Below are 22,712 nucleotides of genomic sequence, written 5' to 3' on the forward strand. Positions count from 1 at the left end.
ATCATGGAAATTTTATTGCAACTTATTCAACTTAACATTATTACAACCAAATATTAAAAAAATACGCATGAAAAAAAATATTTCGCCAGTTTAATTTCTCTACACATGTCTTATCAGAGTTTTAAAAATGTCAATTTTAAAAATTGAGAAAAATAAAAACACGAAATATATAACTTAATTAGAGTATTATGACAAAAATCTTATTGATCAATTAAATAAACCATATAAAACTGACTACATTTAAAAAATTATAAATTATAAATATTTATATTGGCTTTTTTTGGCTATAAATAATAAAAAATATATAATTAATAACATTAATAGTTTTTTACTTTTTTAGCCCGTATTTTTTATTTTTAAAAATGCTTAAAGTATTGCTAATTAATGGTATAATTTTGATATTTGAAATTATAAAGTGAATAGGAAAGATTGGAATTTTCATTTTTATATCTTATTTTTGTAATTTCAGTTAGCTATCTTCGAAATCGAATTTAATAATATATTTGTAATTTTCAACATATTTATTTTTTATGAGAAACGTCAATAGAATATTATAAAATATTGATGTTAACTCACAATGGTGATATGACTACGGTAACATCACATTAGAAAAATAAATAAATAAATAAAATTGTAAAAATACAAAAATGTGGAAATGACAAAAATTACAAAGATTGAAATCATTTGAATCAATATTACAATTTTCCCTAATAATTTTTTAGACCAATATATAATATAAATTGCAATTGAAATTACGTAAAAAGCAAGGATTGATTGCGCATGCCAAACGGCTCCACTGACGGCGTTTTGAACCGGTTTTTACGCGGCCCACCGTCTACCGTTTCGCTTTCCCATTCCAAACTGTTTTGTTTGCCCACGATTCTAATCTTCTTATCGGATAATTTTTACCGAAGCCAACCTTTTTTTTACTTTTATTTATTTATTCTTGGCGGATTATCTCTGGTTTAGAGTTGAAGGATCGACAAAGCGAGCATATCTACAAAGGGTATTATAGATTGTTATGGTATTCATTATTTTTTTGAAAGATGTATAATGGGTTTTGTTTGGGGTTGGTATAATGTAGGATCTCTTGTTCTTACTGGAGAAAGTTTTTCAATTTTTTTTTCTGGGTTTTCTGTTTTTTTGTTTGTTCGTTTGTTTTTTTGTTTGTTCGTTTGTTTGTTTGGATTGAAAGTAGAATTAACATTTTATGGTTGTGAATTATGTGATTCATGCATTGGCTCATAGGAAATTAGTTGTTTTTACCTTTTGATTTGTTGATTGATTATATGTTTTGAGCACATTTGTGGTATAGTTTGGAGTTTGACGTTGGAACTTGATTATGATGATTTTTGAAGAATATTAGTGTATTTATGCTTGTGAGTAATGGAGATAAGTTGGTTAGGTTACTTTTTTTTCAAGAAGTAAGAGCAAAATCAAAATTGTTGATAGCTTTTAATTTTTGTTCTTTCCCCTATTTTCGTTTAAGTTTTGTTCTAGATATGGTTAGAAATTCTAAGAGAAGTAGGTCGGTCAATTTGTGTTTGTGATATAAATCAGTTTATTGCAAAGCTTTGCTTTGTAAGACCTTCTAGATAATTATTTGGAGATTCTGTCTAGGAACATATCACTCTTTGTTATAATTGAAATTTTGATTTCGTTCATTTGTTATGTCTACTTACAAACTGGTGGTCACTCTTTGTTTTTTTGCAAGTCAATTGGGGGAAAACTAAGGATAGGATGGTTGATGTAACGAATATAAATATTGTGCGTCTTTGGGTAGGCCTGACCATGGTTCTGATACAAAGGGTTCCGATTTTAAAACTGATGATTTTGGTTCCGATGGTAGATCAAATCCGAGCTGAACTGTTTATATACAGTTTTAGTTACAACTCTGGATGGATTTGGTTTCAATTTAATTACAATTTTTACTGATTTGAATCGAAATTTATCTATTTGAACAGTAATGAAATGATAAATAAAAATAATAATGGTATGATTCTTCAGTAAATTGAATTTGTAACTTTGAACATTTGACATTTGTATTACTAAATATAAATATTTTGAATACTATTGCAGTGATTTTTTTTTAATCAAGAGTAATTTTTCTTTCGGTCATAAAGTTTATGTTTGAGTTTTTATTTATGGTTTATCATTTTTACTTTTTAGTAAAATTAACATTATGATGCATATTAAATAAGGTGTATTTTGAGAAAGAAAACTGGTATCTTTTGGAGATCAAAAAGAGTTAGTATGAGGGTCACATGCTTCAGTATAGAGTAGATATATATATGAAGTAGCTTATATGAAACTTTAAGTTCTCTGTATACTTCGGGATCTTAAAACTTTAAAACAGTTAATGGTTCCGGTTCCTGTGATACCCGTCGATTTCAGTCAGTTCTTATTTCTTGTTTTTACAACTGTTATCCAAACAGTAAATCCTTGCTTTGGGTTCCACTTTTAAACAAAAAGTTTACTGTTTTCGAGACTTGCACTCAGGCCTATCATTAGGTGTGGTTCTTGCGCATTCTTGGTCCTTTATTATTGCTGAAGTTGATTATATTAAGTCATATGATGGCCAGAGTGTTTGCAAGTTCATTAATGATGATAAAGACCTTAAATGCTGCGATCTCTGCCTTGGACTGCAACGTACTTTGTTCTGTCTGCAACACAATTAATTCCTTAATTTGAATCATTCAGTTTGAAGAAGAGTCAAGGGATGCCATTTTGTTTTACGGATAAAGGGCATACAGGAGATTTATACCATTATAATTTGTGTGGCATCTACAGCAAGATCATGCAAACATATTTATCATCTGGGTTTTGCTTTTTCCTAAATGCATAAAATTACTTCTTTATCACGTTGTGATCATAGGTTGTATTCTATCTGTACGAGTCAATTTAGCTCATCTTAACGGAGTAGAAAATGACTGTTTCGATGTCATTCTTTTTCTTAAACTTAATTAATTATGTTTGTGTGGAAAAAGGACTTTCTAAGCTAAAGCTGCATACATTTTCAGGAGGAAGGTAGCCGAGTTAACAAATCTTTGGTCACAAATCTTCAAGAAATAATTTGTTTTCTTCCTTCGATCCGATAGTGGAAGATAACATGTACAAGTTAGATCCTGATGTTGTTAGGTGGGGCCTCCACCTTTTAGATGTTTGCTCTCTTTCAAATAATGGTTCTCCAGAAACTCTTACCTGCTATGAGAATGATTTGTCTCAATCCGTTACTGTGGAGGAAGGATTTAGTGATCCGACAAGCTGTGTTGTGGATGAAGGATTTTGTTACCCAACACACTCTGTCGTGGAGAATGATGAAGTCATTGCTCATGCTCTTCAGGAAGAATTATCAAGGCTTGCGACTGCAGAAGCATCGGAAACCGCATCTGCTATGGAGGAAAATGAAAATGAATCTATTCTTTCTCAGGATTGGCTTGGCCATTCAAAAAGGTTTTTGAATTCTGGTATGAGAAACCCATGTTTATGCCTTTTTTCTTATGTTTACCTAACAGTTCTTTTGTTTTTCAACCACATGTCTGGGTTAAAAATAAATTTTATTAGAAATAGAAACAAGTGTATATATTTGGAAAGATTACTCTAAAGTGGTTTTTAGTAAGGAATACAAAATGAAGGAAGCCTATAAATAAAGAGACTAAAGAGGATGAAATTTTGATAAAATTTGAAAAGTAAAATGATAATTAGTTGGTAAAAGCAATCCAAGAACTGAAAGAAGGTGCTAGTGTTTTCTGTTTCTTCCGGTGTTTCTATTATGATTTCTTGGAAAACATGTGATCCAAGATGGTTTACCTGTTAATTTTAATAAATAAAGAAACAAAGAAGGAAAATTAACGTAGAAATTTGTTCCTTCGGCTCCTGAAAGGGCCTATGTTAAATTAGATTTATATGACACACACTAGTCATCAGGTGAGAACAATGATCAAGGTGCCTTGCCAGAGATAGAAGAGGAATCAGATCTTGACGGGGAATTGGGTAAAAGACTGAACCAGATGGTTTCCATTCCTGTGAGTTTACCGTATATATATCTTTTTAATTAATGAGAAAATTTCCTTTATCAATTTAAAACTTCGTATGCAGATAAAGTGGTGGGTTATTTTCTATGTGCCATATTTTAGGATCAATTTATTTCCAACTGGTTATGCTGCTAAAGTGGCGGGTTCTTTTCCACGTGGCATATTTTAGGATCAATTTATTACCAAAAAATGTATAACAATTAATTTATAGTTATTAATAATGTCCTTGACTTATTGGTTGATTTTAGGATCAATTTATTTCCAACTGGTTATGCTGCTAATGTGGCGGGTTCTTTTCCACGTGGCATATTTTAGGATCAATTTATTACCAAAAATGTATGACAATTAATTTATAGTTATTAATAATGTCCTTGACTTATTGGTTGATTTTATCTGTCGCAGCACATTCCTAAAATTAATGGAGAAATACCATCTGCTGATGAAGCCACATCAGATCATGAAAGGCTGCTGAAAAGGTCTTTTTGTCCCCTCCTGTCTCTCGCATTTCTTGTTTCAAGTGTTATATTATTTGGTTTGATATTGCAGTCAAATTAATGTTTTCTCGAGCTTTAACCTCAATTTACTAATTTAATGTCCGAGAAAAAAATTCGAGGTTAAAAGTCCCAATAAATACTATTATATAATTGAGCAAAATACAAACTGAAAGGTTGGATTTAAGTACTTTTTGAACAAAATATGTTTATTCTCTTGGGGAAGCCAAATAACCATGCATAAAAGAAGCCAACAAAACTAGGCTACTGGCTCATTACTGAGTCTGGTCCTTCACTAGTAAACTATTTGTTTCTGGAAAAAAGAGGGAAGCACGAAATAGGGAAATGAGCCAGTATTTTGTTGAATATGAATTTCCTTTCAATATCTAATATGTGTTGACTGTGCGAAACAGTAGCGAAGCATAGCTTAGGGAAATGCCAAGATTTTGTGTGATTTGCATACCAGGAGAGAAACGCTTGCCATGGCCCAGTTTTAATCTGTTTTAGACAAGCTGGGATTGTACGTATATAACATGTATATAAACTATTTCTTTTTATTAGGAAAATTTGAAGAAATTGATTGATTATAATTTTACTTTTTCCTTTCTAGAGGTTCAGATTAGGTTTCCCCTTGTATAAATAAATGTGATTGTAGAATCAATAGAACACCTAGATCAAGTATTCTCTCGTAGGTCTCCTTAGGTTTTCAAACTTTTTATTCCTACTCGTCTGGATGCTCATTTCTTTGTGTACTCACTCGGTCACTCCTGGTTGTTGTCCATAAACAAGTTCACAAAATCAGATGCATGGCACTTGTATAATCTATGTATGGAGACTGGTGATTTCTTCCACAAATTATGTTACTTGACAGTCCATTTTGATGTGTTTTTAAACTCCTGTTTTGCCATTTTATGATTCAGATTGCAGTTATATGACTTGGTTGAATTAAAAATTTCAGGAGATGGTAATTGTCAGGTGAGTCCTGGATATCTCTGTGCTCTCAACTACTTGCATACCTATGGAATTATACACCCAGATATTAGTAAAAAAAAATTTATGTTCAAACTCTTGGGGTACGCCTACGTCAGCCGAGCAATGATCAACCTTCTAAAGAAGTATTATTTTTTATACTAAGTATGCCCATTGATGGTTAGACAGACTCTTACCCATTTATTAGAAACTCGAATTATAAGAGGGTGACTTGGCCAAAATTACGAGTTTCGTTCTGTGACTGTAGATAGGTTCTAGCAAAGAACAGGTCCAAAGACCCTCCTGCTATTTATTTATTGCACAATTATGTCAACTGCTGGAAATAGAAATTATTTTTCTAAAAATTTTCTGTGAGCAGTGAATAGTTAGTTCCCTGTGAGTGAAAGTTATTCACGGTGAAAATTTACATGAAAAATGCCATTTCTTGTAATTGAACGGAAGATTTATGTGGAAACAATATTAGTGTGTAGCTCTTGGCACTAGTCATTTGTATGTTCTGTTATTCTTGCTCTAATTCAATCCATCACAACCAAGCCCCTTGTTCTGTCTACAGTTTCGTTCATTGGCGGATCAAATATACCGGACCCCACAATATCACAAATCCGTGAGAACTCAAGTAGTTAACCAGGTTTCTTGTGATTTGACAATACATTATGCTTTCATCCTTGAATTTAATCATTTCAGTTTTGCTCAAGTTATGCAGTAATATTCGTAAATTCTGCTTGTTGTATGTGCTTTCATCAGCTAAAGTCGCAACCTGAGTTATATGAGAATTATGTCCCAATGTTCTATGGCGACTACTTGAGGAGAATGAGCAAGTATATTTTTGTGTAAAGCTGTGTCATTTTCCTTTTCTCTTTTAGTTACATATACTTGAAATCTAATTTTCATGATTACAGAAATGGAGAATGGGGTGATCATGTGACATTGCAGGCTGCAGCAGATTTTGTATGATTTCTTTCTATCCTCATCTCTGGCCTTATTGTTCTTGTACCTTTTTTACCCGTTTGCATATTGATGTAATAAAGTGGATTATATTTTCTATCATGGTTTTGACCCGTTTCGTGTAACTGCGAATGATTTTAACTGTTGGTTATATTTAGATCAAATAGTTTATGGTTTCTATTAAATTGCAGTTTGGAATCAAGATCTTTGTTCTTACATCATTCAAGGACACATGTTATATTGAAATTCTTCCTCAGATGCAGAAGTCAAATAGAAGTAAGCATATGTGCTAATTTTTACTCTCTTTTTATTTATGCTTGTTTGGATCTAGGTTTTTTGCAATGCATTTGATCGATTTACAATGATTTCATTTCGTAGCTCACTGCAAAATAAGAACTGAACTCGTTGACTTTCGTTCTGTTGGAATCTTTCACATGTTCAACTTTTGTTCCAATGCAGTTATATTCTTGAGTTTCTGGGCTGAGGTGCACTACAATTCAATTTATCCATCAGAAGGTATTTATGTTTAACAACTGGAATTTCTTGTCCTTGCCTACTGAATCAGAATGGAATTCATACTTTCAATTTTATCGCACATGGTCATGTTTGTCATGTATTCTTTCTCTGTTTTTTTTTTCTAAGAATTTCCAATCGCGGAGAGCAAGAAGAAGAAGCGATGGTGGTGGACATGAAGGTGTACACATTTTCTGACCAAGATCAAACCATTGATGAATTAGCTTCTTTATTACATGTAGATGAGATGCCCTTTTTTTTGGCTTACATGTTATGCCTGAGCTGGCATGTACATATCAATTTTGACGACTTCTATACTCGTTTATTTTTTTTACACTAATTATTTTTTGTATATAAGAATCCACAGATTGTTATCAGCTGTTTCTTTTTTTCTTGGAGTAAATCAGCTGTTTCTGCATAAAGTAACTACTATATTTTAATATGGGGGGTAATTAAGTGCAAATACATAACTGAACTATTTGTAAAGAGTTGGAGGCCATGACAAGGTTAAACAAACACATATATATTCACATCTTTTTTAGACAACTATTCTACAAAACTTTTTAATTATCATTTAAACTGGGTTTTTATATATATATATTCTAAAAACATTCAAAAAACATGTGTCTCAATAAATTTTAATAACCACACTTGAACAACAATTTTTTAAAAAAATTAGAGAGCAATGATTTCTTTTTTTAAAAAGAGATGTTTTTTATATTATAGATAGATTATAGATATTTTAATAATAGATGGGTTTTGAAAAATGATGAACATAAAGTTGATATTTTCCTGTCAATAATTACAAGCGATATTTCAAGAAAATATGGCTGAAGATTAAAAAAAAAAAAAAAACATCTGTTTATTATAATGTGTAATGCATCAGCTATATACCAAGATCAGTTCTTTACAAAAATAATAACCCATATACACGAGAAAAAAACATGAATTTGGACAGTTTTCAAGTGATCATGCGAAGACGAAACAAAATAATCAAGAAGATCTAACCTACCTTATTCCAGCAGAACTACATCAACACAAAGTTCCATCATATACAAAAAAATAAATGCCCAAAACCGCCGTTCTTCAGCAGAAAAAATCGGATCATTTCGAAGAGGGATTAGACGAGGATTGCCCGCTGTGCTTCTCTGTAACATGAGATCTTAAAACATCAGTTGTTTGATCATAAAATAGAACGGTTTGACAAAAAAAAACTTCATTTATGTGAATTCTTCTCGTAAACGTAATCGTACACGTACCTCCAGTTGCAACGAGCTTTTCGACAAGGGACACGATGTGTTTGCCATAAGTATATTTCTTGAGTGTATTCAAGTGAACCTTGATTCGAGAAAGGATCAATTCACGGCTCTGATCATCACAAGTCTCCAGTACCCTTTGCACGACGTAATTTCCAAATTGATCTTTCATCATAGCCTGAAAATTTGCAATTTAAACAATTTCTTTTTTTCAGTTTTTTTTTCCATGACCTGAACTGAAATTTCAAATTGTTGTACCAACATTTCTAGCTACAAAAAGCGACGTGACACACCTGTAATGGCTCATTTTCATCGGTTGTACCAAGAATCTCATTCACCAAGAGTTTACGTTCTTCTGGAGCACCAAATGTCAAGCACTTTTCAATAACATTCGAGGCATATTTTTGTTGGCTCATCTTCACAATTTGTCCAGCAAGCTTTCGGATAATTTCTGCTCGCTCATGTGGTTTACCATGCTGCAAAACATGCTAAACAAAACAGAAAAGGATATTGAGTAAAACGGATATCACAATTCTTACGAATATATAACTATTGTCATCTAGATGGACATATGAAAAAATTTCCCAACATAAACAAAGTAGATAATTTAAGAAATGTAAATGCCCCAGAAAATTTACGGCATCCACAGCAGTCTAATATTCTGATATTCTGATGAAAATATGTTGTCATCAAGGGTTGATCCTTAACACGGGGGAAACATGGATCATTTACGTTTTAGTTTACACATTAGTAATATTACCTAAAGCATGCCACCATAATGGTGGACCGGTCAAATGAACGCAACATCAACTGAGAATCTGATGAAATAATAGGTTTATCCACTGAATTTATAGATTTTCTTGTATGAAAAAAGATTTTCAGGAGATGGAGAAGGTAGAGTGGGGCTTCACCAGATCCCTCGCAGTGTAACAATGACCAAAGGTTTTTTTGACAAAGAGCAAGATCGAAGTTTGAAATTCGATTAACCACCAACATCCAAATCAGTCACAGCGTAAAAGCATAGTAGACATCTCATTATATATAGATATAATCCCTATGGTACTCTGACGTAGTTTAATACCTGAATGACGTAATTCCCAAATTGGTCCAGCGCTAGGTTACAGACTGAGCTCATTATTTCATCCATTATGATCTGCTGATTCTTTGTGTCACCACAATACTCGAGAACCCTCTAATGACAAGAAAAATGATTGCACACAAATAAATAGGACCCAATGTCATATTCAACAAATCTATCTATAATACTAACCTGAATGACACGACAGCCATAAGCATGTGTGGATAAATTCACAACGTGCCCCAACAATGATGATATTATACTTTGAATTCGATCTTGAGGAATACACTCGATGCATTTCTGAATTACATGATTACCATTCTGATCACGAACACATTTGAGCACTGAACCATCAAGCTCCTTTACCATCTCAGTCTGCAGCTCGACATCAACCACTTCCAAGGCCTATTATCAGATTAACATGTTAGCATAATCCATTCAGGCATGTGCAAATCGGAAAAAATAATAGGAAAGGACTTCATTATCTAATCGTTGCTTTTTTTCCATGAATTGAAAATTTTTCGGCATTGAATCATCACTAATACTGAAAGGAATGGAAAAACTTCAGACGGTGCTATAAAGCATAAACATAGACCTTCTGAATAACTCTGCAACCATACATCTGTAGACTGAGAGGTAAAACATGGCCAATTAGGTGCCCGGCTAACTCCTTTCGTTGACTGTCAGTTCCATGCTCAAAGAACTGCCCATCAAAACAATAACAGTCTTGTGATTGGAACATTTTTATTTATAACAAAAGTTTCTAAGTAAAACATTACCTTTTGTATGACATAATTCCCAAAGACATCGGTCATCAAGTTATGAGCATGAGGAATAATCTCTGAGAATATCTTGATCTTCTCATTGAGAGTGGCAGTCTCTAGCTTCTGCTGAATGAAGCGACTTCCGTGCTGATCCATACTGCATCATACAAGGGGGAAAAAGGAACTCAGAGACCAAGTAAACTAAAACAATGTACCTGTTGCTGCTGATTCATACCTGAACTCAATAACATGACCGAATACATCTGAAAGTTCCAAAGATTTGGTCTTATTGTTCTTGACCAAATCTAATAGCGATTCCGACCTTCTTTTAATATTGCTTCCAGTTTGTGAATGCAGCAAACTGGTGGATTCTTCATTTACGCTTCGCAACTTTGAGGGATGTGATGAACTTTTCTCATCGTGGAACGTGGGACTTCTAGAAGTGACTGGGGAATGTGCCGAATTTAGCACTTGATTTTCGTGGTATGAAGAAGAACCGGGTCCAAATGCAGGGCTCGCATTGTACAGTTGATTAATACTGCCAGGCATTTGTAAAAAGGGCGATTGATATTGATGCTTATGTCGCAAAAGCAGTGCCTCAAGATAAGCTTTCTCCAAAGCTTGCAAATCCTCATGGCTATGGGGACTACCAGCATAGTACTTTCCTGGGTAAGAATTTCCTGAAATATTCTCAAAACTCTTTTCTTGATTGGATATTTTCTGTAAATATTGGATTAGTAGCGGATCCATAACAGGAAAATGAAGACCTGTCTGGTTGCTACTTGTAAATTTCAGTTGATCTTCAATAGCACCAGTCAAAAGTGAACCTACAGAATATTTCAAATCAAGTTATATTATAAGGAAAAAAAAGTCCTAAACCAAAAAAAATTGACAAAATTCATAGCCAAGTCAATAAGAATGACCTGGAAAAAGATAATTGTTAATCATCATACCAAATTTTGGATTAGCTGAGTATCCACTATGCCCATGGCCAGGCACATCAAGACCGGGAAAGTTACCACACTGACGCAAAATTTTTATATCATCCAATGTTGCGTAAGGCGCAGGCTTCAGTTGAGACTGAAGATTACTTGTAGAAGATGACCTTCTAGGAAAACTTGTCCGCTCATTAAGAAGTGCCTTTTGGATATTAAGTTCTCTCATTAACTCATTATCTCTTGCTAAGTTGATGTTATTAACCAACATTTCTGCTATTGACTTGTCAATGTTATGCTGTTGCCGATTCTGTGCGAAACCAGGAGGCATTCCAATGTGAGGAGAATACTTCAAAATATCTTCTGCGTGAAGTTTACCTTTAGACATGTTTAATCCAGAGAGAGAATCAGAAACGCCAGCCAGCTCAAAAATGCTGGATGAAGGAATACTATGGACTCCCGAAGTCACTGAATTGATGTCAGCTTGGTGACCACCATTACGAGCAGAAGATACAAACGAACTAGGGAGGCCTGAATCCATATTCTGATTGGTAGAGAAGTCTGTAAAAGCTTTCTTAGGAAGCATTGCTTCAGAAGATTGTTCTGTTTTTTGTATCTCTGCTGCTTTAGTATTAGAAAATTTGGTCAAATCAGAAGCTTCACTAACCGAGTCGTGGCTTGCAGCACGAGCAAGATGTGATGTCGCGGGCTGACCAGCCTTTTCCTGAAACAAGTTATACATGTATTCTTTATGACATGATGATATGAAGAAGTGATTAATTGTTTGTACGTGCAACCATTTATTGGCAGTGATCTTGGACAAGGCAAATGAATGCATAACTGACAACAATAAGATATACTATATCCCCGATGTAGCATACTAAACTTCTTGACATGTTTAAATATTTATAGTGAAACGAAAAATGTGTAAGGGCAGAGTATGTCCAACTTCTTCATCAATTTTTACAGCATAATGTGCGTATTGCAGTGACTTCTACACAATCATGAAGGCCCAATAGTCTCGTAGAGTCTTAGCTCTAGACTGTCAAGGTGCAATGTAATGAGTAATACATCAATAACAGAAAACAATACAGACAGACATCCTCGAAATTACGACACACTTTTACGCCTCAAAGCTGCACAGTGAAAGGTCAGAAACACTTCTGCTTGTGATTAGATTGATTTGGGTATGGCACTTCCGCAGGTGGCAAATGTGAACTGCTTAAACCTTCAGTGAGATGTTTTTTGTTAGATTGCAGTCAAGCAGTTCTTAACAAGACATGCAAACCATAATTTATGCATGTCTACTGTTGCAGGGCACCAGCTATAACCCTGACCTGATCTGGTTAGGTACTTTCACAACCCAATACAGCGTAATTTAATTACTAAAAATTATGGCTTATGGTAAAGGTGGGGTTGAATGACATAACTTATTTTGGTCGGGAATTAACTGCACAATCAAAATGTTACCAATTTACCAAAAATTATGGCTCATGGTGGAGGCGCAACTAATCTTTTTAACCATACACAGCCCAAACACTAAATTTCCATCTCTGGGACTCATTCCCTTACAATCTCTCTCCTAATAAATGCACCAACTTTTGTAACTCGAGGAATCAAACACGTTATTTTTTCTATAATGCTACTTATAGGATCAAGTATTTGTCGGTTTTTAAAGCTACGAATGGTAGTAACGGAATAAGTCAAATCGTTTTCAAACTGTATGGCTACCTAAATGCCGCGTTTTCCCCAAAGGATAATTTGGCTCCCTAGCATCTAGAATTTTAGAAAAATTGCCCAAATTGTAAAACCTTTTGGTTAAGAAAAAAATGAAAAATTGAAATATTTTGTTCAAGTAGAAAAATTCACTCCATTGATAGGTCTACCCTGATTGTTACAAGTTAACAAAAACAGAACATGATACTTAAATATTGCCCACAATTCTGCATGCAGCCAAGCACTTTGAGCAATTGCATCAACAAATAAGAGAGGAGATAAAAACCTGGAGTATATCCGCAAAACTCTTTCTTCTAGCTCCCATTCCAGAGCTCGAGCCCTCAATTAAACCGGTGGAACTTTTGTTGAGAAACTCAGCAGAATTTTTTCGTGAAATATTTCTTAAAGCAGTCTTCCTCAACTCCATTGTTTCGTCTTCCATTTTTTTGACAGGCAAATTAGGCTGCATTGAGAACAATGACAGATTGCCGCCATTATCCGCAAAATCTTTATTCTGCAAATCTCCAATGCCGCCCAAACCAAGCCCTGCTGCCCTGATCCTCTGGGCAACCCGCCAATCCTCTTTCGACAACAAAGGAGGGGGAAGTCTAGGATTAAGATTCTCATGCGAATAATAGTATTCCAAATACAAGGGATGTGATCGAATTTGCTCTTCCGACAACACGCCAAGGCTAGAACTGGTGTTACTGCTACTACCAGTTCCATCAAATTGCATAGCGTTGGGATACATAAAAAGATTTCCAGCACTGAGTAATGCACCCTCTACCGTCGGAGGGGCGCTGCCACTCCTATTTATATTCAACTCTCTCTCCCTCTCAAGAATTAAACTACGATTCTGCTGTTGTTGTTGCTGGAGAAGCAATAGTTCAAGTTCCTTCTCCAAGCCACCACCACTCCCTAAATTTCCCTGTCTCATCTTGATCCCACCACTTAAAACTCTTCCCTACAATCATTCACATTTCAGGAATATCATCTTCCATTCAAAATGCTACATAGCAAGAACCCTGAAAAATTCCACAAAAAGGGATTCATTTGAGACCCAAAATTCATGCTGGATTCAATACAACAATAACACAAATCCTTGCATGAAAAAGATGCAAAACTAAATTAAACAAAATAACGCAAGATCATAATAAAAATATCTAACAAAAAAATAATAAAACATGCACGCGAAATAACAACAATCCGCTCGAGAAAAGCCAATAAACTCTGATACCCATATCACAATCAATACGAATAAACATGATTTGAATTCGCATTGATCACAATCATTCAAAGAAAAATGCATGCACGGAAACCAAAAGAAAATTGGGCCGACGGCGGAGGAATAACTTACCGAAAAGGAAGATTGATCTGAATTGAATGCGATTATTGTATCAGATTAAAAAGGGTGTCCTATAATCTTGAATTCTTTTTGGTTTCCTGTATTTTGTTTTAGTTTGTTTACGTGTTTACATTTAAGGATGCTTGGAGCGTACAAGACGGATATTTTTCGAAAGGGAGAATAAATCAAAAAGGAAGTTGTGTCATTATTTTTTATTTTTATTTTTTTAAATACAAGATATAATAGCTTCAAAAAAAAATACAAGATATACTTTTAAATTTATTCATATTTATATATATCTTAACTGATAAATTTTGGAAAATATGACATTTTTCTAATATATATGAAAAAACCTATTCATTTGGTTAAAAAAAATTATGTAAATTCTTAGTTCGATTCGAAGTTCAAAATTTCAAATATTTTTGCTCGAGATCAGCTCAAAATGAAGTTCGAGTTTGACTCGAAATATTTTAACATATTCGTAAGCTATTCGAACTATTTCTTGGGTATTAATGTTTGAAAACTTCGTTCAAAAACTCGAAATATCCGAAAATATTCGAATGTGTATATATATGTATTGTATCATTCTATTATATTATATATACTATATATAAAGAATGTGGGACCCCGGGGCTCGTCTAATAAAAATACCATAATTAAAAAATTACAACATTTAAAAGAAGCAGCACAAGAAAACAAAATTATTTTTTTTTTAAAAGATGACCCTCGCTCGATCGGTTGAACTTCACCGATCGAGCGAGCAAAGGTTGCCAACTCTCGGGTTTGAGCAAAAACAGAGCCCGCTCGATCGGTAGAACTCTACCGATCGATCGGCAAGCTCTGTTCAGAAATTCTGCAGATCACTTGTGCTGATTTGCTGTTAAAAATAAACCATTAAATGATACCATTGGTTTCCCCTTCAAAACTTGAAGATTCAACAGCCAAGAAGCATGCTAAACTTACTCCCAACATAATCCAACAATACATAATCTATACAACTCTAGACTATGCAAAGCTATACAATACAAAAGTTGGATACCATCAAAATTCAACATGGTTTAAAAGTAAGTTCCCAACAACAAGCTACAACACAACCCGGAGCACCACTTTTAAACTCTTCCCAAACCTCATGGCGTCCTAAAACTTGGTCCTGAAACACCTGTTGTAATGCACACACAAAAACAAAGCAACAGCCGAAAAACCGAAAAGTCTAAAGACTTAGTATGAAATACAGAACATATAAATAATCACAAGTAGACATAGCATTCATTTCAAATCATAAATAACACCTTATGAAATGCAAAATAAATTAAATGGCTAAGAAGGAATAAAGCTCAAAGGCGACACCGGTTTAGATGCTAAAACACATCACTCACCATCAATGCTAAAACTCCTCATTGATGTTATAAACTCGGCTTTAGGTATCAATGCTTGAATCTCATCACTGATACACAATATCGATGTTTAAAACTCATCAACGATGTCAAGGCAAAACTAGAAGAACGTTTAGGCTCAACGGGATGACACCATACACAATCACCTCCTATATAGCCTAACAAACATGCCATAACTCAAGAACTCAAGTAAGGCAATCAAAGCACATAACTCACATAAAGCATAGTAAAGCACATAAACACATAAAATAGAAACTATTGTGTGATTTAAGGGATCGAGAGATGAAACACATCTCGATGCTCATTCCCTGCTTTGGTCATCGTCGAATCATACCTTCCAATCTTGATAGCTAAGTAGCTCCAATCCTCAAGCTACAATACACACCAAGCTTGTATCAACTCACTAGATAGAATGATAGCAATCTCAAAGCTAGAAACTCAAACCTTGACCAATCTTCAATTGATTCGAATCGGTGCTAACTCGAACTCGATATCCTTTGCTTCAACTCTGAAATGCATATCAAATCATTCAGTACAGCATTCTAACTTACCAAGAACACTATTCAGCTCAAACCAATGCTCAAGAACTCAAGGCTTGCTAATTTGATCAAAATTCAAATCGGCGACGTAACGGTTCGAAACCAATAATTCTAACAACTCAAACATCATCTAAACATTGATATATAACTCATATCAATATCATTTCATCACTCAAATCTCAAAATCAGCAGCATATATTTCCAGAAATTATCAAACGTAAACTGACGGCGTAACGGTACAAATTCGGTAACCGAAACTGAAATCTATCAAATCTTACCACCAAGTCTACTTCAAATATATCACATACCACCAGAATATCAACTTAAACCAGCATATCAGAAGGTTCAATCATTCGAAACATATTCTGAAAATCATAACAATTGCATATGTTGTCAAATCCTCATTCCGGTTTCGATATCGTAAAGAATATAACTCAAGAATACATATTCATTCAAATCCGATTTTCTCCAACTTCCAGCTTTCAAAACATGCTGGAAAGAAGATAAAACTTACATCAAATCAAAGCTCTTGTCGCAAGGATCGCAACACTATTTTCAGAATTGAAATCGGACAACCGGATCAAAAGATATCGGCGGTTGAAAGATCAAGAATAGCTTGGAAGCCTATTCTTCTTATCCTCTCGGTTTATGTCTGATAAATCTGAATAATTCCCATGATTTCTCAACTTACACGTATAAAGGGCCACTTGCATGAAAATTGCACTTTGGTCCCTCAAGTTTCCACTATTTGCAAATCAGTCCCCGGACAAGCGATTTAATTCAATTTCAATCCTAAATAATTTAAGAATATTAAAATTTAAATCTAAACTCCATATATTCTCAAATTAAATAATCTCGGATCAAAATTAAATAATTTCGTACTTATCACAGTGTAGTCCTTGAATTTCTCTATATTTGAAAATTGATCCTTGCTCGGATTTCACCATCTCATTAAATCCTCTAATTCCGAAAACATGGAATGTAAATCTTAAATCCCATAAATATCTAATTCAAATATCTTAATCTTTTAATTTAAGAATCCCGAAATTTAAATCTCACTATCCGTAAATTCTCAAATTAAATATTTTCAGCTCCGAAATTATTTCCAAATTAATCATTTCCACAATTCGGAATTTAAATCTCCAATTTCGTAATTAATAACTTAATATTTTCGGGACCTTACAATTCTCCCCCTCTAAGACATGATTTCGTCCTCGAAATCGCTTGCAATCATCCTGTAACAGATATAGGCTGAATAAATGACTGAAGTAACAACCTCTCTTCAGTGACCTAGCTCAGGATATCGCATCTCAATCTCAATATCATGGGTTGAATAAATACTGAAACAGTTTCACCTTTAAAAACGAGTTCCGGATACATCTATCTCATATCCTGCTCTAGTTCTCAGGTAGCTTTCTCAACACTGTATATATATACGGCTGCACATCACCTAGCTTAAAATCTCATCCAGTTATATCTCACTTGGATAGAATACATAGAAAGTATTTAACTCATACTTCCCCACAGCAACACGTATAACACTTCGTGTATAACGGATAAAGCGGAAGAGAAATTTAATCCCTCAACTAGGTGCATTCCGTAACTTTCTCTCGTCCGAAGACTCATAATTATACTCTATCTTGCTCCGCTTCATTCTAGACTGAATTAATCGAATCGTATCCGACATTTCTCATGATCATTCTGGTTCAATCATTTATGCTGCTTAAATCTCGTTTCAGATAAGGAAACTATGCATCTCCTACTGCTGAAGCAACAGAACAAATCATTCCACCACCTGAAAGACCTTTACTTTCTACCTCAGAACGCTACAACAAAATCACTATCATGATTGCTTATGAGCGTTCCTGTAGGAATCTATAAATGGTAAATAAGCTTACCAAACAAGAGTAATCTTGAACCTCAAATTCTCTCGCTGAGCTCATGTAGATGCTAACACTCGGCATCCTGACATCAATGCTATAACTCATCATGGATGTCATATCTCGGAATCACGGTATCAATGCTATAACTCATCATCGATACTCATCATCGATGTTATAACTCGTCATCAATGCTGCGAGAATATACATAGAGTCAGTCTATACATCCTCTCGAATCTAGATCAATTATCGTAATTGCCAATCAGTCTGAGGATGTTGCATTGTACTCTCAAGCAAACGAGTACCCAAAGATTCTTTCAGAGTGTGCCAAGAATACGAAATAAATCGAGGATCTCACTTAGAGATAGCAAACATCGGCACAACATGCCCTTTAACAACAACTCTGTCATACAAAGTGATCAGATGATCATGTCGAAATATCATCTGATAAGGAATACTCTATCAGAATTATTCAGTCTGTCATAAACTACCTTATTGTATTACTTCCCTCTAGGATTTCGGTAGTTTCGTGACACATTTCATCGTGTTCTGATCCCATTCTTATTTTGAACACGCCAAACTGTACAATAGACCACATGGTCGCTTTCGTTTTGCTTTCATTGCTGACAGTTTAGGCATCGGAACACAAATTCTATCATATCTGCTCTCATACTCTGATCTGGATAGATATAAAATTTATTGTAATGTGCCTCTTTCAGAATTTATTGTCCCACTTCTGAAATACTGTGCACAATTAAACCTGTAGTTGCAAACACCAAACTTCATCCATATTCAACTGATACTCAAACGCATGTCTAAGTCTGATTTTCTCTATCGAGATTCATATAATCTGAGTGGATTTCCGTGCTTCTGTAACCCTCATAATCAATACTGGTTCAAATTGGATTGCAAATACTCTACTCAGTTGCAAATCTAACACAAAAACTCAAGCTAGAAGCACAATAACTCTTGATCAATATAACCACATCAATAGTAGATAAGATTAAATCGCACATCTTTCTACTTAAGCTTCAGTGGTTGCATTACATCTATCTGGATAATACTCTTCCAGCAAATTCCTCAACTCGTTTATTTAATATCTGTTAGGGTTCATTAGGTAATAATCTTGCACTACAGGAGAACCCTCTAACAATCTCTGCTAAGACCTTAGTTATTCACTGTCTCAACCTTGCTAGGATTCATCACAATCCCGTCTTTTGACACAATAAAATCAAGAATCACAACTCTATCTAGTTAAAATGCACACCTGGACAGTTTGGCATACAATTTCTCTGTTTACTTCGGCTCATTCATCAAATAACTCAAGATATCATCGCTAAATAACGCAATAAATTCACCAATAAATCTTCGACAGATTCTGTTCCTTAAACTCATGAACAATGCTAAAGTATTCATCACACCAATAGCATAATCAGGTCTTAGGCACAACTACCTAACTGATTTTCACTTGATGATATCTAAACTTCAACAATCTTTGAATAGACAAAAGCACCATCCCACTGGTTAAACAAATCGTCTATTTACTGCAACATATACTTCTACTTTACTGTAGTCCTGTTCAATAGGCTATAGTCGAAATAAAATCTCATCGACCCATTTTTTTTCTCTCCTTTAGCAACAAAGGACTTCAAAGCATAATACCTAGTCTAACGTATTCTTTGACTAGCAATCTCTATCAGTTAGGAGCCATCACTTCCAAATATATGATTCTCTACTTCAACATCAGATAGTCTCGAAGGTAATTGCTCAAATCATGATCATCAAAATAAAGTAAAGGATGGATGCTTCCATGCAAGCTCGAGAAATAAGAAATATGAGCCAATCAACAATACACATAACTGGTGATCAATGCATCAATAATGCAATATTATAACAATACCCCAAATCAGGGTTGATAGCGCGGCTTTATGATGAGATATCTACACACGCGTATCAATTAGAACAGAGTTCTAAGCATTTTCAATTATTGCACAAAGACAAGGAGATCACCATGGATCCAAGGTCCAGAACTAAAAATTCAAATATCAAGAATATAACTTCTCAAGTTCCTACTCGGAGAACAATCGAGATCAATTGGTAAGAATCATAAAATTCAATGTCATGTGAATCAAGAATACATGACTACGATAAAACTCGAATATCAGCAAAATAATCGAAGGAAAGCTCAACTGTAACTGAATTCTGAAATCCCAAAACACTAATGTCATTAGCATACTCATCAACCCAAAAGATATCATAAAATCAATGTTCTTATAGGGTATATTTGGATCACTAAATCAGTTCTACTGGATCAATGAAACAAACTTAGCATTACCGCTATATCGATTCATCTACCTTTAGAAGGTTATAAACAATTCTAGCTTTGATCTCAAAGTGTTTACCACACTAGCACAAAGCTTATAACTCATTCCTGAAATCGAATTCAAACCATATAATTCTAATCTCAAGAATTCTTATCGCCATATTTAAATCACTAATCTAATCTGATCAATTTCCTGGACTAGTATGAAATCTATCATATCGAGGATTTATCTCTGTTTTGCTTGAGGTTATCTGATAAAATCAATTCAATCATCGATAGACATCACAATATCAGATCTTACCTCACTCAATTCCGGCCACAGCAGGTCTTAGGGAATGATAACTTAATCCCCTCGAGAAAAGATTTCATCTCTGTCCTTTCAACCTCATAACAGCACTAGCCAAACACATCCAGTTCTGACATGGCGTTTCCTTATCTATCTCATACAGACTCCTGCAATCAAAATCTCATGCAGATATACAATGGTCATGATTAACCACAATCAATTCTCTATATATACCGTAGCTATCACATAACCATGATTTAGTCCAGCGCTAAAGCTGAAGAGCATACAATTTCTTGCGTGACAAGGAGACGTACATGTTATACTGAGACCATACAACCAACAACATCAATACATCATCATCATAATCTCAGTTCCAGCATTTCTTAACTCAATAAACTCCATGAGCATACCCTGGCTTGCTTGACAAGGAGACGTACCTCATACTCCTCAGTCTTCTGAGTATTGCTCGATTCCCTACTCATAAAACTCATGAGTGTACCCTTGTCTTCCTCACACATCATTTTCTATTTACATGTGTAGCACAAATATCAATATGCTCAATAAACACATAAGCATATAATTTACAACACATAAGCATGTAATTTGATGCCAACATATTCAACATAAAAAAGAAAATAATAAACACATGCATATAATCAGGCAATTTGTCAAAGGTAGAAACATGCTCGCATTGAATTCACATAATCAAGCAATGCATTAAACTTATGCATAATGAACTCATGCGACTCAATCTACCCCACTCAGCTTCTAATGTCGACTCAAGACAACTTAAAGCTCTGATACCAAACAATGTGGGACCCCGGGGCTCGTCTAATAAAAATACCATAATTAAACAATTACAGCATTTAAAAGAAGAAGCACAAGAAAACAAAAGTTTTTTTTAAAAGATGACCCTCGCTCGATCGGTTGAACTTCACCGATCGAGCGAGCAAAGGTTGCCAACTCTCGGGTTTGAGCAAAAACAGAGCCCGCTCGATCGGTAGAACTCTACCGATCGATCGGCAAGCTCTGTTCAGAAATTCTACAGATCACTTGAGCTGATTTTGCTGTTAAAAATAAACCATTAAATGATATCATTGGTTTCCCCTTCAAAACTTGAAGATTCAACAGCCAAGAAGCATGCTAAACTTACTTCCAACATGATCCAACAACACATAATCTATACAACTCTAGACTATGCAAAGCTATACAATACAAAAGTTGGATACCATCAAAATTCAACATGGTTTAAATGTAAGTTCCCAACAACAAGCTGCAACACAACCTGGAGCACCACTTCTAAACTCTTCCAAATGCTCATGGCCTCCTATAACTTGGCCCTGAAACACCTGTTTCAATGCACACACAAAAACAAAGCAACAGCCGGAAAACCGGTAAGTCTAAAGACTTAGTATGAAATACAGAACATATAAATAATCACAAGTAGCCATAGCATGCATTTCAAATCATAAATAACACCTTATGAAATGCAAAATAAATTAAATGGCTAAGAAGGAATAAAGCTCAAAGGCGACACCGGTTTAGATGCTAAAACACATCACTCACCATCAATGCTAAAACTCCTCATTGATGTTATAAACCCGGCTTTAGGTATCAATGCTTGAATCTCATTACTGATACACGATATCGATGTTTAAAACTCATCAACGATGTCAAGGCAAAACTAAAAGAACGTTTAGGCTCAACGGGATGACATCATACACAATCACCTCCTACATAGCCTAACAAACATGCCATAACTCAAGAACTCAAGTAAGGCAATCAAAGCACATAACTCATATAAAGCATAGTAAAGCACATAAACACATAAAATAAAAACTATTGTGTGATTTAAGGGATCGAGAGATCAAACACATCTCGATGTTCATTCCCTGCTTTGGTCATCGTCGAATCATACCTTCCAATCTTGATAGATAAGTAGCTCCAATCCTCAAGCTACAATACACACCAAGCTTGTATCAACTCACTAGATAGAATGATAGGAATCTCAAAGCTAGAAACTCAAACCTTGACCAATCTTCAATTGATTCGAATCGGTGCTAACTCGAACTCGATATCCTTTGCTTCAACTCTGAAATGCATATCAAATCATTGTATAGCATTCTAACTTACCAAGAACACTATTCAGCTCAAACCAATGCTCAAGAACTCAAGGCTTGCTAATTTGATTAAAATTCAAACCGGCGACGTAACTGTTCGAAA

General features: G+C 34.7%; 2 protein-coding genes across 3 annotated transcripts; one reads left to right on the top strand and one right to left on the bottom strand.

Moving 5' to 3' along the window:
• The first annotated feature begins 875 nt into the window (after positions 1-875).
• LOC140863378 (OVARIAN TUMOR DOMAIN-containing deubiquitinating enzyme 12-like) lies at positions 876-7,366 on the top strand. 2 transcript variants are annotated; one of them, XM_073266762.1, is made up of 11 exons: positions 876-1,006; positions 3,021-3,467; positions 3,928-4,025; positions 4,437-4,510; positions 5,446-5,500; positions 6,069-6,143; positions 6,260-6,333; positions 6,415-6,463; positions 6,652-6,736; positions 6,920-6,976; positions 7,103-7,366. In XM_073266762.1, the coding sequence occupies exons 2-11, from the start codon at positions 3,110-3,112 to the stop codon at positions 7,150-7,152; spliced, it is 975 nt and encodes a 324-aa protein (XP_073122863.1). In that variant the 5' UTR covers positions 876-1,006; positions 3,021-3,109; the 3' UTR covers positions 7,153-7,366. The 2 variants fall into 2 exon arrangements, with proteins under 2 accessions (XP_073122863.1, XP_073122864.1); XM_073266763.1 differs by having other exon boundaries at positions 882-1,024.
• A 485-nt stretch (positions 7,367-7,851) lies between these two features.
• On the bottom strand, positions 7,852-14,211 carry LOC140862585 (pumilio homolog 4). The gene is made up of 11 exons (XM_073265614.1): positions 14,080-14,211; positions 13,009-13,747; positions 11,025-11,730; positions 10,307-10,898; positions 10,087-10,228; positions 9,903-10,010; positions 9,500-9,712; positions 9,311-9,421; positions 8,523-8,717; positions 8,233-8,407; positions 7,852-8,121 (listed from the first exon to the last, which is right to left on the bottom strand). Exons 2-11 carry the CDS (start codon positions 13,657-13,659, stop codon positions 8,078-8,080), a joined length of 2,937 nt encoding a protein of 978 aa, XP_073121715.1. The 5' UTR covers positions 13,660-13,747; positions 14,080-14,211; the 3' UTR covers positions 7,852-8,077.
• Between the last annotated feature and the right edge of the window lie 8,501 nt (positions 14,212-22,712).

This window comes from Henckelia pumila, chromosome 4, assembly GCF_033568475.1.
Source record: "Henckelia pumila isolate YLH828 chromosome 4, ASM3356847v2, whole genome shotgun sequence".
In the NCBI taxonomy this organism is placed as follows: domain Eukaryota; kingdom Viridiplantae; phylum Streptophyta; class Magnoliopsida; order Lamiales; family Gesneriaceae; genus Henckelia; species Henckelia pumila.